The sequence below is a fragment of the Anser cygnoides genome, chromosome 4 (assembly GCF_040182565.1).
Source record: "Anser cygnoides isolate HZ-2024a breed goose chromosome 4, Taihu_goose_T2T_genome, whole genome shotgun sequence".
NCBI lineage: Eukaryota > Metazoa > Chordata > Aves > Anseriformes > Anatidae > Anser > Anser cygnoides.
In genome coordinates this window covers 16,266,827-16,284,263 of record NC_089876.1, presented here as the reverse complement: position 1 = coordinate 16,284,263, position 17,437 = coordinate 16,266,827, and the positions used below count along the sequence as shown (strand labels likewise).

Here is a 17,437-nt window from a genome sequence, read left to right as displayed (position 1 = left end):
GAGCCGGAGATTCTGTAGGATACCATTAGTTGCAAGACTAAAGATGTCTTTAATGCTATCTAAAACATGCTTCATGTTTCAGATAAAATAAATAAGATAGAATAACAAATGCAAAAGCAACAGGAGTAGTCCTCGCATACTAGCCCAGGGCAACCAAATTAGTCCTCTATTTGCACTTTTTTCACAGCTGTACGAGGTACCACATATTGCTAGGAAAGATAACTGAATGTAAGATGGGTGTGCATCATCTTGTACCTGCATGATCACAGACAGTCATTTGACCATGTAGGTTTATCAACCATTTACTGTACATGACTAATCCACTTTCACTTTGTTCAGACTATTGCCAAGAAAATCAGTTTAAGAATCAAAAGTATTCTGTACAGAATTTATACAAACAGAAAAACAAAACAAACTATGCCTGATCATAAAAATATTGTGCATTGCAGGGCCAGACCTACAGATCTGTACTCAAATGTCAAAATGTATAAAATTAAGATATATATGTCCCTGTTAATTTGTTGCTCCTGTGAATTTATATGAGAACCTTAAATATGTTGGGTAGATTCAAGACGAGTCTAATTTAAAGCTAATGGGAAAAGTTATTGGTTTCTCATATTCTGGCATTTTATTTTTAATGGTCTGTCAGTGTGCTCTGAGTATAAACATTAGTGTCAGAATTTTTATGATACTTTATCTTGTGAGTTTCATAATTTGTAATGGCGGTGCAGCTTTTACAGGTGTATTTAATGGTAAAATCTTATCTTGAACTGCATTTTAAAAAGCTCAAGTGTAGTTTGATTCACTGGGAATGGGGGGGAAGAGTGGAATAACATTCTTTCCTTGGGGAGACAGCAGTTTCCTCGTGCAGCATTAACTTGAAAGAATATGAGAAGCGTGTACGTTGCCAACAGGCATGTGGACGTATAGAGTTCTGAAAATAGTAAGTGTCAATAGGGAAGGGTTGCAGGTGCCAGAAGAAAAATGTAAGCTCCCAAGGGCACTATCTCTTTTTATTTTTGCCTTGTCCGATGCCAAGCCACAGAGGTTGGCGTTTAAAATTCAGTTCTTCCCTAAAAAGTGATTATGTAGAAAAGGTCCCATTTCAGAACAGATGTGCTTCCTGTGTGCATTCAGAATCACATTTATTGGTTTTCATGACTGACTTTTTCATATACTATTTACACCTGCTATATGTTGTGCAACCAAAAGCAATGTGAGGGAGGAAACAGAAGTCTGCCTGAGATCCATAGGCAGTGTGGCTAACACGGACCTGGGCATCAGCTCATCTTGGTAATGTGGCAGTGGCTCTTTCCCTTCTGCAACGCACTAGGCTAGAGGCTTGTAACGGGATTATACCACCTAACCCACAGTGGTAGCAAACCAAGTCATATTTTCTCTCCCATTCCTGCTAGCCACAGAGAAGTGATCACTCTCCACTTTATACCAGCCTCTTCACGTGGTAGAAGACTGTCATCACATTCCCTGCGATCTTCTTTCTGACACTAAGCACAACCCGGTCCTTAAGTCTTTTGGTTTTTTTTTTATCTCCATTTGTCTTTAAACTCCGTGATTCCTGTTGTTCTCAGCTAAATTCCTAAAATTAGTCCTTTAAGAGTGGGTGGCCCAGACCTGGACACAGTGCACCAGAAGTGGATGGTCTGTTCCAGCTGAAGTCTTTCCAGGGATGTGCTTGTTTGAATGGAAGAGAACTATATCTGAGACATTTCCTTTACTTGCAAGAGCAACAGTTTGCTGACATATTTCCTGTGTGATTTGGACCATTTTCTACAGTACTGCTTAGCCATTTATTTCCCGTTTTGTATTTGTGCTTTTGTCACTTTTCTTTATTGAATTTCATCATCTTCGTTTCAGAAAATTTCTGCAATCTATCAAAATCATTTTGAATTTTAATTCTGCCCTGCAGAATTATCTGCATCCTCTCCTGAGCTTGGTTTCAGGTGTTGACTTTTTACATGAACTCCATTCTGCCTTCCAAGTCATTAAACAAAAATAAAGGAATTTGGAGAAAATGCCATAGGCTCCATTGGCCTTATATTCCAGTTGCAAGATCTATTTTGGTTCAGCAATCACCATCACAGGCAAGAAGAAAAGCCTCATTTGGCTTGCAGACTCTAAATCACATAAGTGTATAAGGTGTAAAGAAGAACCCAGCTTGACTCTCAGATCACACAGTGAATATGTGGGACTATTAGATGGAGGGGGAAAAAGAACATCATTGTACTTCAAATCTGATTACATTTGCCAAAGAAATCAGAGTCAGGAAAAAATATCGAAACCCTAGGATTCCATTTACTTGGAGACTCTATTCAGAGTTGAGCCATGCTTCAAATTACAAATAATACTGGGGGTGGAGGGGATCAGGAGGAACAATGACAGTTGTGGCAGAAGACATTTTGCTGCTTGGGTAGCTGGAGACATCAGCGTGGCATCTCCACTCCCAGCTCAACTCTCAGGCTGTCTCTGCCCTCTTCTCTCCTTTGACCCATTCCGTAAGTTTATTTTAATACAAAATATTTTTTAAAGTATTAATTTTTTTTTGTTATGTTTAGGCCATTATTTCAATGTTTGAGCGTGTGAGTGCACTACGTGAAAGGGAGGTTGCCATGGTAATTTCTCATTATTGTTGAATAGAAAAATAATTACTCTGGCAAAATCCCCCGTAACCTGTCAGAGCATAAGTTAAAGATGCCTGGGGGCAGCCTTGCCTTCGCCATCCCCTTTTTGCAAGAAAAAGGGGATGATTTTTTTTTAATTCTTTTTTTTTTTTTTTTTCCCATAATATCTGGATCCTTTTTCAGTTTGGCTAGGGGACACCTCATTTGGTTTTATTCACCATTTGGCTGTGAGAGTAGTTGGGCCCACCTGTGACAGGAGTGGAGAGGAGAATTAATCAGCAGAGCATACCCAAGCTTGACAGAGGATTTATTTTTTATTTTTTTATTTTTGGGAGGGGGGAGAAGGTGGTGGTGGTGGTGGTGGTATATTTTCTGTTTTTTCTTCTTTCTGACATAAAGTATGCAAAAACATGAGATAAAGACCTTGGACAGTATTCAGGCTGTGACAGAGTCTGGATATTTCATTTATCCAGGGAGAGGATCCACGGTAATTCAGTCTCCACGTTTTCCTAGCCCTCAGACTTCTTGGAAGCAGGCGTGAGTGCAAATATGTGTGGTTTTGAGGTGAGGCCCCGCACTCTCCCAGTTCCTCTCTTCATTTCCTATGTGCTTGTGCATCCTGACGATGTGAAGCATCGCTTGCGCCTCTCACATCATTGGAAATCTCACGAGTAGCTCAGCTGATACCGAGCTGTTGAGGTACTAAGAATTTCCCCACGGCGGATCTACGAATGTTGCGTGTGCCATCGCTGAAACCCCTTACTCCCCTCGCCTTTTGCTGGGACAAGAAGCCCGTCAGGGAGGTAAAGCAGTGCTACAGCCGCTCTTGTGGCAAATGGCCGAGTGCGGTGGCGGCGCACTGTTACCAGTGGAGGGGCTGGTGATGGCCCCGCCAGGCTGTCACGAGGGCTGGGTGCTAGGTACCGGTTACTGGGCTTGTGTGGAACACCCGTATGTTCCTCACCCACCCTGGTGGCACCTGAGGGAATCAGTGCAGCAGCAGCTGCATGTGGAGGCACCCAGCAGGGGCTGGGCTAGATGATCTCTAAGGCTCCCTTCCAAGCCAAACCGTTCAGCGATCAGGTGGGCGCTAGCACAGGGGAAAGGGCAGAAGCTCTGCCTGAGAGCAGGCTGCCGGGATGTGGGGACACTTTTGGTATCTCCTCGTGTGGCTGAATTCTTGAGCAATGCAGCTCGCTGTCTGGCCGCCTGCCGCTGAGGGGGCTGAGGCTTGGGGAGGAAGGCGAGCTACGGGCCCTGAACCGGCCAGGAAATCTCCTGGGGGTCTCTGTAGGAGCTGTGGTGCGAAAATGTGTCCTCACCATTTCTCTGCTGGGCATTCGACAAAGATCAAAGCAAAGTAGTGGGGCAGTAAAGCCTCTGCTCAGCAGTTTGGAGTGAAATCCAGTAATAACATCTTGTGGAGAGATGGGAACAGAACTGAAAACATCACAGAGTTATTTCTCTGCATGTGTGCATACAATGAAAGTGATAGATGCATATTTTGTCTGAAATTGGCATTTTCTCTCTCTCTCTTTTTTTTTTTTTTTCCTACAAAGGTAACAAATGTTTTCTGGCTTAGTTAAACATTGCTCAGGTATTAAGAGGTGCTTCTTGCTCACTGTGTTGGATGAAGCTGGCCTTGCACACCAGCAGGGCTGCTGCAGTGAGGGGCAGTGAGGAGTGTGTCTGCAGCATCCGCACAAGTGCATTTCCAGCTCTGTCGCTGATCTTGTGAGCTGCAAGTGATTTAAATCTTAGGGCTTTAGAGGAGCAGAAGGTACCACACCAAAGATTTCAAGCCCAGTTAATAAATATGTCCGTAGTTTTTAAATTAAACAATTTGTGGATTCTGTTGTTGTTTGACTTCTGTTAAAAAACACCCTGCAAACTGAACCACTTACAGAGGTGCTCGACATGGAAGTTTGAAAGATGTTAATCACCCAAGTCTGAAAATGCCTTGTTCAGTCATCCAAGGCAACAACCACCATAGTGGTGCACTGGTATATGTTTTACGTTGGACGCTATATTAATATTTGTTATTAATTGTTATGTTCCATAATTATTATGTTCCAACTATGTGAATTACTGCAAGACTAAGTATACACAGGTCATTTAAAATATTGTTTTCACTTCATGTATCACACTGAAAAGTAAAGATTTCTCACAACAATTACATTTAAGTAACTAGCTGGTATTTAATTAACCTGCAGTAGCATTGTGATTATATTAAATGCATTGGAGGGGAATGGCTATTATATTTAGTTTCTAAATAACTTTCTTGTCAAGTCATGCTGATAATCGGGTTATGTAGCATTATAGAATTAAGTACTGAGGTTTTTTCATGATTAGGACCAAGCATTTGAGATACACGGCCTAGAAAAAGGGGGAAAAAGTCATAATTGCTTTATTTGCAACTGATTTATAAAAGTATTTAAGAAGAACATGTATTTATGAGAATGAAAGTTATTGCATAGTTAGTAAACGGACAAAATGGAAGGCAGTTTATAGTATAATAAAAAACCAAACATTTCTGCTCTTTTCTTAATTAGAACTAGAACCTTATCTAAGAACATCAGTTTGAAATATCATATAGACATCTACACCCCAAAATCAGGGCAAGATGTGCAAACTGTTGTGATCCTTTGGAATTTCTTTAAAAAAAGATTAAAATATTTTCATTTTGCCTCCTGTTAAGTGAATGATCTGTTGCTTCCTAGGATAGTGACAACCTCTGGTGGGATGCCTTTGCAACTGAATTTTTTGAAGATGATGCAACCTTAACCCTTTCATTTTGTTTGGAAGATGGACCAAAGCGATACAGTAAGAGATACATTTTTTGTTATAATTTTAAGTCTAAGTTTCTAAACACATTTTATCTGTAAAAGACAGATATAAGCCTGGCAATGAAAACATCACTTGTTTGTATTCAGTGACCATCAAGTTCCATTAGAGAATTACATGTGTTGGGATTTTTTTTTTTTTTGGTGAAATTCCTCTGAATTTTACTACAGGAAAATAAATTATTTCCTAGTGGAACAGGGAACACATACAATATAATCTTTGTATTTTTTTTTTAATTAATTTGCTTTGGCTGTGCTTGCACTCTTTGTTAATTTGGTTTCCACAAACACTCAAGTGTTGAGTCCTGTGGGCAAAAATATTCACAGAAAGGGAACTTTGCAGCAATTCTCAGTATTGTTGCTGGAAGGGCTTCCAGATTTAAACAGGGACCAGAAAAAATACCGAAAGATATATCCTTGGTGGTGTAGATAATCATTATTCCATCAGCTGCGTGGGTCTGTGCTGTTTGCACACATTAAGGACCTGCTGTTGTTATTGTGTGAACAATCAGAGCTACGCAGTAGAAGTCTAGAATACTCTCAATCAAGCACTAAATGCAAGCGTGAATAAAGTGAAGCAGCGAATAAATCTGATGGCATTGGTATCCATTGCCCACATATTCTAAGCAGGAAAAAGGGGTAAAATTCATTGAACAAATTGTTTGAAGTGAATAATTCACTCAGCTTTAGCACTAAGCAACAGAGAGAGAAGTAAACGTTGAAAAACTGCATTGCCAATTGTTTCGCTCCATTCCGAGTGACCCCTGCTTCACAGTGACAGCTTGTGCTCTGTGCTTAATGCGCTGAATCCTGCGAGGTTCTTATTTTTCTTGAGAATGACTGATTGTCAGTGTATCACTCACATACTTCTAATTCCTTTTATCAATTATCTCAGGTATTTATTTGACAAGTGTTACCTTCTCCTGGAGAAAAAATAACAGCCACTTTGAACGCACGTTCTGGGATTACTGTTGACAGAATTACCGTTTCTTGCCTTTCAAAGCAAGTGATAACTCTGTAAAGGTCCTCAAATTACAGCCTATAGCAATGTTGGTAACAGCTGATCTGTCCTGATTAGGTTGAGTCAACTTGTCAGATATCAGATTTGCTAGTTGTGTTATCAGTCCAGAAGGCACAGATACATCAGCAAAAAAGCAATTAATGTCCAGTTAGATATGAGGGAGTTGTGTTTCTGGAAAACAGTGCTACATATGAAAGAATTTGTCAAAGAGTAAAATATTCCTGTTGTCACAAACGCTTGATAAAGGTTGTGCTATCTGGAACTGGGCTAGTTTGGTACAGGGCAATACCGTGATTCTTAGCCTTGCTGCTGAAATGTGACTGAAAGATCAAATTACCGTGGGCATGCTTGTAAAAGCAACTACTGCACATGATTTTTCTCTGGTTTTAATTTCCGACCTCTGCACAAATGGCTGTTGCTTTTGGTGTTACTCTCAGCATCTGGAATTAAAGCTCAGCTTACGAGTCTTTCTGTTCATTCACACTTCCCTTCCTTCATTAGCAAACACTTGTTTGGTTCTGAAGGAGGGTATTACTGACGCTGACACGAGCAGTGTTGCAGTATATTCATGCTACGGAGAGGATGCCTGAGCTGTTCTGGGCTGGGGGCTTCCCTTGTTGTGGGGACACGGGATGTGGCAGGGCACTGGGTGCCGGGTTGTGCGAGGCCTGCTCACAACTCTGGGGCTGCTCAGGCAGGGCACGCAGTGGTGGCTGCGTGTTAAAAGCAGCCCTCTGTTCCTACCAGTGAAATTCGCGTCCTGAAATGTGTCTGGGAGCCAAGACCAGAGCAGTCTGCTCCCCTTTTGGTGCAAACATCGGCAGAAGGTTGCTTCTGCCAGCAGCAGGCCCTTGCTGAGCACAGAGGCCTAATGGAGGGCTCCGTTCTCCTGCCCAAAACACGTGCACGCTCAGCCCTGAGCAAGGGGGGCTCAGCACCTCCCAGGGACTATAATGCCACCCAGTCACTCCACTCCATGTGCACAGTGATATTTCTGGCCAGAAAGCCGTGACTTCGGTTATATGTGGGGTTTTGGATGAGATGAAACAGAAGTGCCAGGTCTGCACCACTCCAGTCCTCAGCAAGACCCCTGCCTCCTCACCCCAACACGCACTCCCTTTTGTATTTAGTGGGCATTTAAACATCAGAGCTGGCTGTGAGGGAAGAGAGAAGACAAATTGTTTGCTCTTACTCTTGAAGGCACAAACAGTAATGGAGGGAACCAAGATTAGACCTTAGGAAAGAGAAATAGGCATCTGTTGAGAAGTCATTTATAGAGTTGAAATTGATGAAGGATGCCGACCTCTTGCCTTCGCTCCAGGATTCAGCTCAAAATTGCCTTCCTTTGTCTTGCTTCAATCTGTGAGGTATTTGCTTACATCTTTGACATCGGTTGTGGCTGGCACCTCATTTTCTTTCCTGTGGGAAATGGTTTCCTGCTTTGGGGGACTAAAATAGTCTCTTCTGGAGCGAACAAATTCCAGAAAAAGAGCGACTTGTTGTGGGGGAGGGAGGAATACGTCAGGGAAGGACAAATAGTTTTGGCCACAATTTCTTCTGGGTTATGGCAGTTCTCAGCCCTTATGTTCCTTGTTCTCAGGTACTATCCGAATATTCCCTGAAACAGTCAGAAATGAGGAGAAGCATGGGCTGTCCTCCCTCTGCCCCAGCTTCCTTCTCCGAAGCTCCCAAGAGTGTTGTGGGAGGCTGCTGGGAACCTGTAGGTTCCCTCCTGCTCTTCTCCAATTCCACCTGACGTCCCTAGACCCTTCTCAGGGGCTTCTTTTCCCTGCTAGCTTTAAACTTTTCTTTTCCAAACACTCCCTGAGATTTCTATTGCAGCCGCCCCGGGCCTTTTTTCCCAGTTGGGTCTCTGTGGGCTCTGCTGGTACCTGGACGGCTCAGTCCTGCAGCCATGTTCAGAGCACATGTATCAGGCCTGTAAATCGTTGTTTGCATAGTGTTAAGATCTCTTAAACATACTTTTACTCGTCTACTTTTTAATGTTAAATATATGCTTGTGTCCACGAAAACGTGAGTAAATGTAAGTGCTGTAAACTCACTGGTTTGTTTGTTTCTTTGTTTTTTTTTTTTTTTGTCTCAGAAAATGAAGCTGCTTATTTGATTTCATGGCCCCAAACTAAGGCTTTATGAAAAATACCAAGTATTTTTAGGCTTACCTTTCAATTACCATGTTTTACAGCACCCCTCCCTATACTGAGAAAAGCAGTTTTCTTCCCTTTTCTAGTCTCATTTTTGGGTCTGCGAGGTTTCTATTCAACTCTCAGCCCTAGGATTCTTCAATTTGTAGGGGAAAATAGAAATGGGTCAGAGTGGGGATTTTAAGTCACTGGGTTAGGTTTACTTTACTTTGCACCAGACAGCACTGTGTACTGATACTCAAGCAAGCTTTAAATGTGCCCGCATAACTGTATGGCACAGCATGTAAAGATGCTTACTTATGCCCTTGGAGGAGTAGAGGTCTGTTAGTTCAGTGATCCACCAGCGCTAATTAATTTGATTGCCAGGTTTGTTAGACCTAGACCAGTTATCTTTGCAGAACATAATTCTGCCTCGTATAGGTGTGCACTTGAAAGCCCAGCTCAACTTTTCATGCCGAGCTTCTGTGTCAGACCTGAGATCACTGCTGTGCCCATCTTTGCAGCTCTTTTTGTTTCTTCAGTGTTTTAATTCTGTAGATGCAAGAACTTTGTTTTCTCCAATTCCTCCTCCCTCGTACAGCATTCCAGAAAGAAGATACCATCTTCTTTCAAACATCTGCTGAAAATGTATGTTATTTCCCTGCTTGCTTACACCCGTGAGCTATTCTTTTGGTCTGCTATTATCTATGAACCCTACTGATACGTTATTAAATTCTATGTTGAAATTGAGTTTTAATGAGAAACGCTTCAGAAAATAAAGATATATTTGAATACAACAAAGGTGTAAATGATGTGTGTTTCCCCCAGTCTGGCTTTTTGGCTACAGTGAGACAGAGAGAAAGATCACACATTCCAATGCCTAAAGACAGGGAAAGATTCCCAAAACCAGAGAGATGCTGCCTGTTTTAAACTGCATTGAATTATATTCAACAGAAACTTAACTAGTAAACCTGTGAAATTCATTTTGGTGACAGTGGAAAGAAATTTGCGTTGATTTATTTTGCTCTGGTTTATTGGGTCAAGATTTAAATAGGATTTTAAAAAAATAGAAAGAAAATATGCCTAATGAAGCGTATTTTTTTTCCTGGTTGTGGATAAAACATATTCGTTTCCTGTTAAGAGCCTTCTATCCCTGTAAAAGAGTAAATACTAGACTCTGATCCATTGTTGCCCAGGTTCTTTGTTTCTTAGAGACAAAATATTTCCAGAACAGATAAGAGAAACAAGTTTGATTGACAGCTCTTAGCAGAGTCTCATCAGCTGCTGTGCTGACAGCCTGGTGATGCGCACTGTGCTGATGTGGTAGGGACTGACAGCTGATTGACAGCCCAAGACTGTGGAGACAGGAAAGATGAAGCATGCTCAGTAAGAATAATGTGCAGTGTTTATGCAGCACTGCAGAGAATAGGAGCTAGAAAGTTAACTCTTTCAGAGCAGAGCGCCACTGTAACGCCTAATGCACATAGTTGCCACTGTACAGAAAATTAGAGCTTGTCTACATTTCTGTTCTCTTCACTAAACGCTGTCTGCTCGTGGAAGAGCTCTGCGCTGCGAGGAAGCAAAAGCACGAGTTGTCACGTTTGTAGCTGTAAAAAAAATTCATGTATGGTAGGTATGATGGAGTCTTCCAAAGGGATTTACTTTAGGTATAGAAGGTGTTGAGAATTTCAGGCACTTGTTAAGGGCTTCCATCACCAAATTTTATATGCCGTTGCATAATGTTACACAGCAGAAATTTCAGAAGGAACAAGTTGAGCTCTTTTGCTCTGTGTAGTCCTAGAGAAATATGAAGTGGTTTCACTCTTGTTGTCGCTCTGAATCTGTAGATGATAATTGGATATACATTTTGTGTTATAATTCCTACTGCAGTTTGGGTTTGGAATGTACCATGTAGCTACACCATGCTCTGCATTTCATGCTCTTACTGGTTGTTTTCCGTTTGGTGCATGAACCCTTGATTTTTCTTCATTTCTTGATTTTTGATAACTGGAAAGTTAAAAGTGGAGTTTGGTAGGCAATAATTTCAGAGCACAGTGAACGGTGGGCCAAGTGTTAAAATCTTTGGCTTTAAAGGGCTTATCTAGGTTTGTCTTTGTGCCTTAGGAATATGGTACGTAGATGTACCTTAGACTTTACTACAAATTACTTTGTGAATACACAGCAAGTGAGCTGCAACAAATTCATTCTACCTTTGTCCTTGCTTACAGCGTGTGATGTACGGGTAACTTGAAGACCTTTGTCGGATAACTTCTGCTGGTGTAATTGTGGAAAGCTATGTCTGGTGGGCTTTTCTTACAAGCAAGGAACATAGTTTGGGAATAAACAGCAAAAGTTCACCACACATTACACACTTGCTTAGCTATTGTCGGAAAGATTGTTTTGAGAGGCTAGCATACTACTTTATCACCCCAGGTTTCTGTAAAACTGTCGTCTAGCTTCTCTCACATAACTCTTACAAAGAAAATTAAATTTGTCAAGAGAAACAGATCGTAGTATTTCCAGGTACATACTCCTTTTCTTTCTCTCTTTCTTTCTCTCTTTCTTTCTCTCTTTCTTTCTCTCTTTCTTTCTTTCTTTCTTTCTCTCTTTCTTTCTTTCTTTCTTTCTTTCTTTCTTTCTTTCTTTCTTTCTTTCTTTCTTTCTTTCTTTCTTTCTTTCTCTTTCTCTCTTTCTCTTTCTCTTTCTCTTTCTCTCTTTCTCTCTTTCTTTCTCTTTCTCTTTTTTTCTCTTTTTCTCTTTCTCTCTCTCTGTTTCTTTCTGTTTCTTTCTTTCTCTTTTTCTCTTTCTTCCCTTCTTCCCTTCTTCCCTTTCTTCCCTTTCCTTTCTTTTCCTCCTTCCTTCCTTCCTTCCTTCCTTCCTTCCTTCCTTCCTTCCTTCCTTCCTTCCTTCCTTCCTTCCTTCCTTCCTTCCTTCCTTCCTTCCTTCCTTCCTTCCTTCCTTTCAATTTTTTCCTTCTTTCTATTTTTTCTTTCCTTCCCCCAGAGAAATCCCAGTCATCAAACATGGTTTAAGCATTCAGGTACAACACAGTAAATTGACCTAGCTTAGTAAGTGAGACAGATTATTCTATGTGACTGCCTGGTCTTCATCTATGTATCCCACTCTCCCACTCTCATTTTTTTTTTTTAATCTGTTTCACCTTCACAATTTGTCTGCAGTGCTTTTGAGTTTAATTTCAGGACACAGACGAAAACTTCGTTAAAATCAGGTCTAGCAGGTCCACAAGTGCTTGTGGATCACCACTAACTCCTTCACCCAGTAGTTAATGATCTCTAGTTGATAATTCCTTCTTAAAATTGGTGTTTAAGCATTTCTCAATCCAATCTACATATTCTCTGTATATTACTAATTTTGTGCATGACAGGTGTCTGTGTGTATTAGCCCTATGCACTTATCCTTATCACCCAAACTTGTGTAAGCTCATCGAAGAATAAAATCAAATTTGTTTGACAAGACCTGTTTTACATAAAACCATGTTGACTAGCATTAATTACATCCCTTTCACTTCAATCTTTGTCAGTGCAATCCTGTACATTTTTTTAAATCTATTTCATCTGGGTTGATATCTAGCTAGTGAGTGTATTATGTTATACCATTACCTGAGTGTCTAGTGTCCCTTCTCCCATATCAGCCCAACAGTAATACCTTTTTTTTGAATTTCCTCAGTAATTTTTTATTTTAATTTAATTTAATTTTTTATTTAGGCATCAGATAAAAACAAACAAAGCTCTTAGAACTGCTAATCATAAAACATTTTCTTTGAAGAGATGCTGTTTAAGATCCTACTTAGCTGCTGATGGACAAGGAAGCACTCGTCATCTCAAGATCAACATTCTTTCCAAAAGCAAAACAAAAACACTTTTTAAAAACAATAGATGTTGCTGTTAACACATTTCCTGTTTCCACGTTAATTGTTTTGAATATAATTCAAAAAATGTATTTATTTTCTTTATTCCATAGTCATGAATTTTTCATTGCCATCTTCAGCATTTCATTCTAATATTTTATGTTTTAGAGCATGTTTATCCAGAATGCTTTCACTTTTTTTTTGTTTGCTTTTACTTCCTATATTCATCCTAATTATCAGATTTTTTTTTCCTTCTAAGTATTGTCTTCACTTTTCTACTAACTCTTTAGTTACAGTTGTTTTCTTTCTGACAGTATCGTTGTAGCTTTTGGATATCTTATCAAGTATGTTTAACAGATTCCTAATTTCATGCATACTTTTTATCCATATTCTGTCCTAGCCAGTAGAGCTTTGCAAAATGCAGTGTTTTGAAGCACCAACTGCATCTCTCCAACTGGGATTGCCTTTTCTTTGTCTCTCCTGAACGCATGCTTTGGATGGCATTTGTACGGACACGTGGTCCAATTGGAGAGTGCCCGGAGGAAAGCAAAAGTCTTGAAAATAAATTTATTGAGAAAAAATAAAGAATTGGAGTTGTTCAGTCTATAGAAGAGAAGACATGGGAAAAAAGATAGCGGGAAATGGGACATAATAACAGCACCCGTAAAGGAAAGGCAAGTGGTCTATTTCCCTACCCATGATGAGCAGAATCGATGCTGGCTTTAAATTGCTTTAAAAAAAAAGTCCATCGAGATGTTAGTTCCTTCTGGTAGGAAACATGAGGCGCAGGAAGAGATTTGCCTGGGGAGGCTGTAGAGCCACCAGTAGCCCTGGCTCAGGGATGCCCTGTAGTTGCTGCTCCCTAAGCAAGCGCCGGCCCCCAACCCGCTCTTCAGCTCAGTCTCGGCCCTCAGTTCCGAAATGATTTTCTCATCTTGGGTGCTAAACTTTTTGTCATTAAAAACACCCTTCTATTTCTCTTTTTTTTTTTTGCAATATGAATAATGTTTTTCTAATACTGCTGGCTATGCAAGACTTCCTGCATGAATCTTCCACTGATTTCCTTCATAACACGCATTTTTCTTTTTCTACGTATTACTGCCAGGCGCTGAAGGACTAATTCCTTCTGCTTGCTGATTTGCGATTTACAGCTCTGAAATAGACCTTCACCTGTACCCACTGCAGGCTCATTAGTAAACACAATGCTCCTGCCTCTGCTTTTGAGTTATCAATACCTCTAAAATACAAAAGTACCTTTTTTTTGGCTGTGAGGGTACAGCCATGTGCGTGTGTGCACATGCACGTATGTACACATACACACACAAAAGCTCCTTTAGGTGCCCTTTGGAAGGGTCTGTCATGAGAACTGTCCTATCAGCCACTTGTAATGACACTGATTTCAAATATCGTGCAATGGGTATCCCAATCTCTTCTCCTCGTTGCTAAGCATGTTACACAAATGAACGTCACAGGCCCAATGTCTGTACAGTGGCACCTGGGAAAGAGCTGCTGAACCCCTGATGCGAATATTGCACAGTTGTATATAGCCTCTAATTGCAATGACACGCAGAAATCCCAGTCAGTCAGATTGATTCTGTTGCTGTATAAACAGATTAAGTGATAAGCCCTCTTTGGGAGAAATCGTAATATAATCGGACACGATACATTATAGGAACCTAGGGTCCATTCGTAGAGCAAAGAAATAAAGCAAAATTAACATGAGAGAACCATGGTGATTTATTTTTTTTTCCCCTGCCCAATACTAATAAACCCTTTGTTGTGACTGGCTTTTGTTCACCCATGTGGTCCAAATCATGTAGCATTCAGGTCTTTCTCTCTGCTGTAGGCAATGCTAATAAAATGCTGGAAATACATGCAACATGGTGGAAATCAGTATCCTTTACATCAAAATACTAAGCAACTTTTCACTATCACAAACTCACGGTAAATTACTTCTTTCTTTGCACAGTGACAGTGGCAGTTGTAAAGAATTGGTCAGTACTTTTTCTGTCTTGCTGAATAACTGGCAGGCAGATCAATGTTCCTCTTCAAATGGCGTCAGTGCATTAAATACAGCTTGTTAGGTTTTTCTAAAAATTGAAAAATGTAAATGCGTTTTAAAAATATTTTTATATGAAATTGTAATGATTCTACTGTTATTACTTTAGCTTTTAAAATCATCTGGTGATTTTTTAGATGGTCGGTTAATCAGTATTTACTGAAAAATATTCTAACATACCTACAGAGTCCCTATAAAAAACAAGACTCAGTCTGAATGTTCATTCAGATCTAGACTTGTGTGTTTTTCCCTTTGTAGTCAGATTTTTTTTCCTTCATTTTTTATTTTTTTCTTTGCTTCTGTTACACTTGTTACTTTTTCAGAAGTGAAGTTTTTTTTTTTTTTTACAGAAGTGAAACATTCCCCACTATAAATGATCTAATCAATACCAGAGAAAACTGGAAACCTTGTGGCAAAGCATATTTTCATATTTTCGTCTTGTTTCTGGACCATAGAGAGACATTTAACTAGGTATAGTAGTTTTGTCCACAACTGGTAGGAACTATAATACTTCGGAGCATCCTGATTGCCTGAAGGTATTAGAAGTGAATTTCCTTGTACAGAGCTTTGAATAACAAAACAGTGGGTCTTGAGACTTTTTTCTTCCCATTCTGAATCCTCAGATGTAGGTGAATCAGAGTATCAACCCTAATGGGTCTGGGAGCTTTATGCATATTATGGTAACTTTATAATAATTAGAAATTTCTACGTTGTGTGTATACACTTAACGCTGATGCAGACCTTGTGGGTTTAGGACATTAGCTGTACAAGACTTTTAGGTGCAGATGATCTTTTTTAAGCTCAGATAAAAAAAAATGCTAGAAAGTTTGTACTCTACCCACAATTTGCATCCTGCATAAATGCACGCACACACAAATAGAGCAGAGTCTAATATATAAATGTTCATCCTCACACAGCATTGGATTCATTACACAAATGTGCACGTGTTTCTGTTTACCGTGCAAGTAAAACTTTAATAAAATTTTATATTTTATTTCAATAGTGCAGTAGCGCTGTTCCACATGATGCCCCTTATTTTTAGGCAGTAGATATTTACTGTAGTGCAATATTCTTTAATGGTTTAGGAGAATACAATGTGCAGCATCACCAAAAATTATGGAATCTGTATAGAAATATATTTAAACTGGGTCAGCTGCAGCACCATGATTAGTAGAAATAGAGCCAAAAGCTAACTCTGGACACTGAGATACCGTTCCCAATTCCATATTGGAAGTTTTCTTGAATTAATGTAGTCATGAATTTTTTTTTTTAAGTCTGCTGTGTATGAGAAGGCTGAGATATTATACAGTGGCTATCATTCTTCATCATATTGAATTCTGCACTCCAAATTATATTACCTTTAAAATGTTGCTGACATTTTGCTATTCCGCTATTCTGATCCATACAGGTTTTACACCATAGTATTTAAGCCCATTCTGGTGCATCAAGCAGTATAAGCAGTGCCTGCCATTTCTTGTTTCTTCTTCCCTTGCTTTCCCAGAGAAGTGGATTCTGTCAAGTATTTGTTGAGGACTTTTCAAGACAAATGCAGCCAATAGATACCATGAAAAGTTTACATCAGCGGATAGGAGTATGTATTGGATTTGGAACAGAATGATTGAGATGTGTGATTTTCCTTTGGTTTTGTGGAGTTCCAACTGCTCTTCTATTGAACCACGAGGAATGTCCTGTCTCCTGTAAGACACTGTTTGCTATCCACCTCTTCCCACACAAGAAAAAGTGCTAATCCAGGCCTATTCTTATATTCCAGTAATAATAATATTATTATATTCCAGTAATAATTATATTATATTCCAGTAATAATATTCCAGTACTCCAGCACTGCCCTTTTTGGAAGGATCTTGGCTCCAAGTCATTGACAATGAGGTTTGCTAGCTTGATTTTGTATTGTATGGGAAAGCCAAGAAAAGGAGTGAAAGCTAGCTCTGATGCTCTCAGGATGGCCTGGGCTACTGAGGAGATACCGGGACAACACAAGGAGTGCAGGGAAGCATCAGCAGATGGCTGATGGCTATCTGTACAGCACCAGCTTCTGAGTCAACATCATCCGTGCAGTGCGCTGGGTGCCTGAAAGTGGATGTTGACCATTTTGTTGTATCTTTTAAGAATCCATTACTGCTCCCATCTCCATTTGGCTATGAAAAAGGCTTTTATATACAATTTTATCTAGTCCAGAAATATTAGAATACTGTGTAATTCAATTTTATTTTTTCTTTAATGTCTGGGCCTGAATTAATAGGGCATTACTTTTCATCCTGATATCAATCTTGTTCCTTTCATTCAGATCCAAATTCCTTTGTAGTACATGATTTAATTCACTAAAATGAGGTAAAATGAAACCCTGGTCCAAGGAGCATTAAATAACATATTTTTGGTGGCACATATGATAGCAGCAGCCTGCTATCACAAACTGTTTGTGTTTCCCTCCCTCTTTTAGTTGCTTAGAAACTCACCAACTTTTTTCACTCTCAAGAACTTGCATTGTCTATTGTTTTTCAGCCCTTGCCTTTCAGCCTTAAGGAAAATCAGTTCATCCATTATTAAATGAGATTAGAGAGATTAAAAATATACTTTTACAAAATCAAGTCCTTACGATTTTTTTTTTCAGCAATCCTGAACTCAGACTATCTTGGTATGCCCTAACTGAGGATCAGTGCCTTCTTTTGTGGCAAATTAGCTTTGATTTGACAGCTGTTTTTGTTTCAAGATCTTACGCACACCAGCTTTTCTGCTGAGGCCTGGCTCTTAGGGACAGTTGCACATGCATGGCTGGCTGTGCATCAAATTCTGTAATCCAAAGGGATGCTCCAGGTCATGGTTATTTAAAAATAAATAAATAAATAAA

At 39.8% G+C, this 17,437-nt stretch overlaps 1 protein-coding gene across 12 annotated transcripts in view; it reads left to right on the top strand.

Annotated features, from left to right (window-relative positions):
* LDB2 (LIM domain binding 2) overlaps nt 1–17,437 on the top strand; it is a 373,500-nt gene that overhangs the window by 226,336 nt on the left and 129,727 nt on the right. For all 12 annotated transcript variants that reach the window (XM_048048002.2, XM_048047991.1, XM_048047985.2 and 9 more), the window contains one exon: nt 5,360–5,462. In XM_048048002.2, the coding sequence (XP_047903959.1) occupies nt 5,360–5,462 (103 nt within the window). The remainder of the gene's footprint in view (nt 1–5,359; nt 5,463–17,437) is intronic.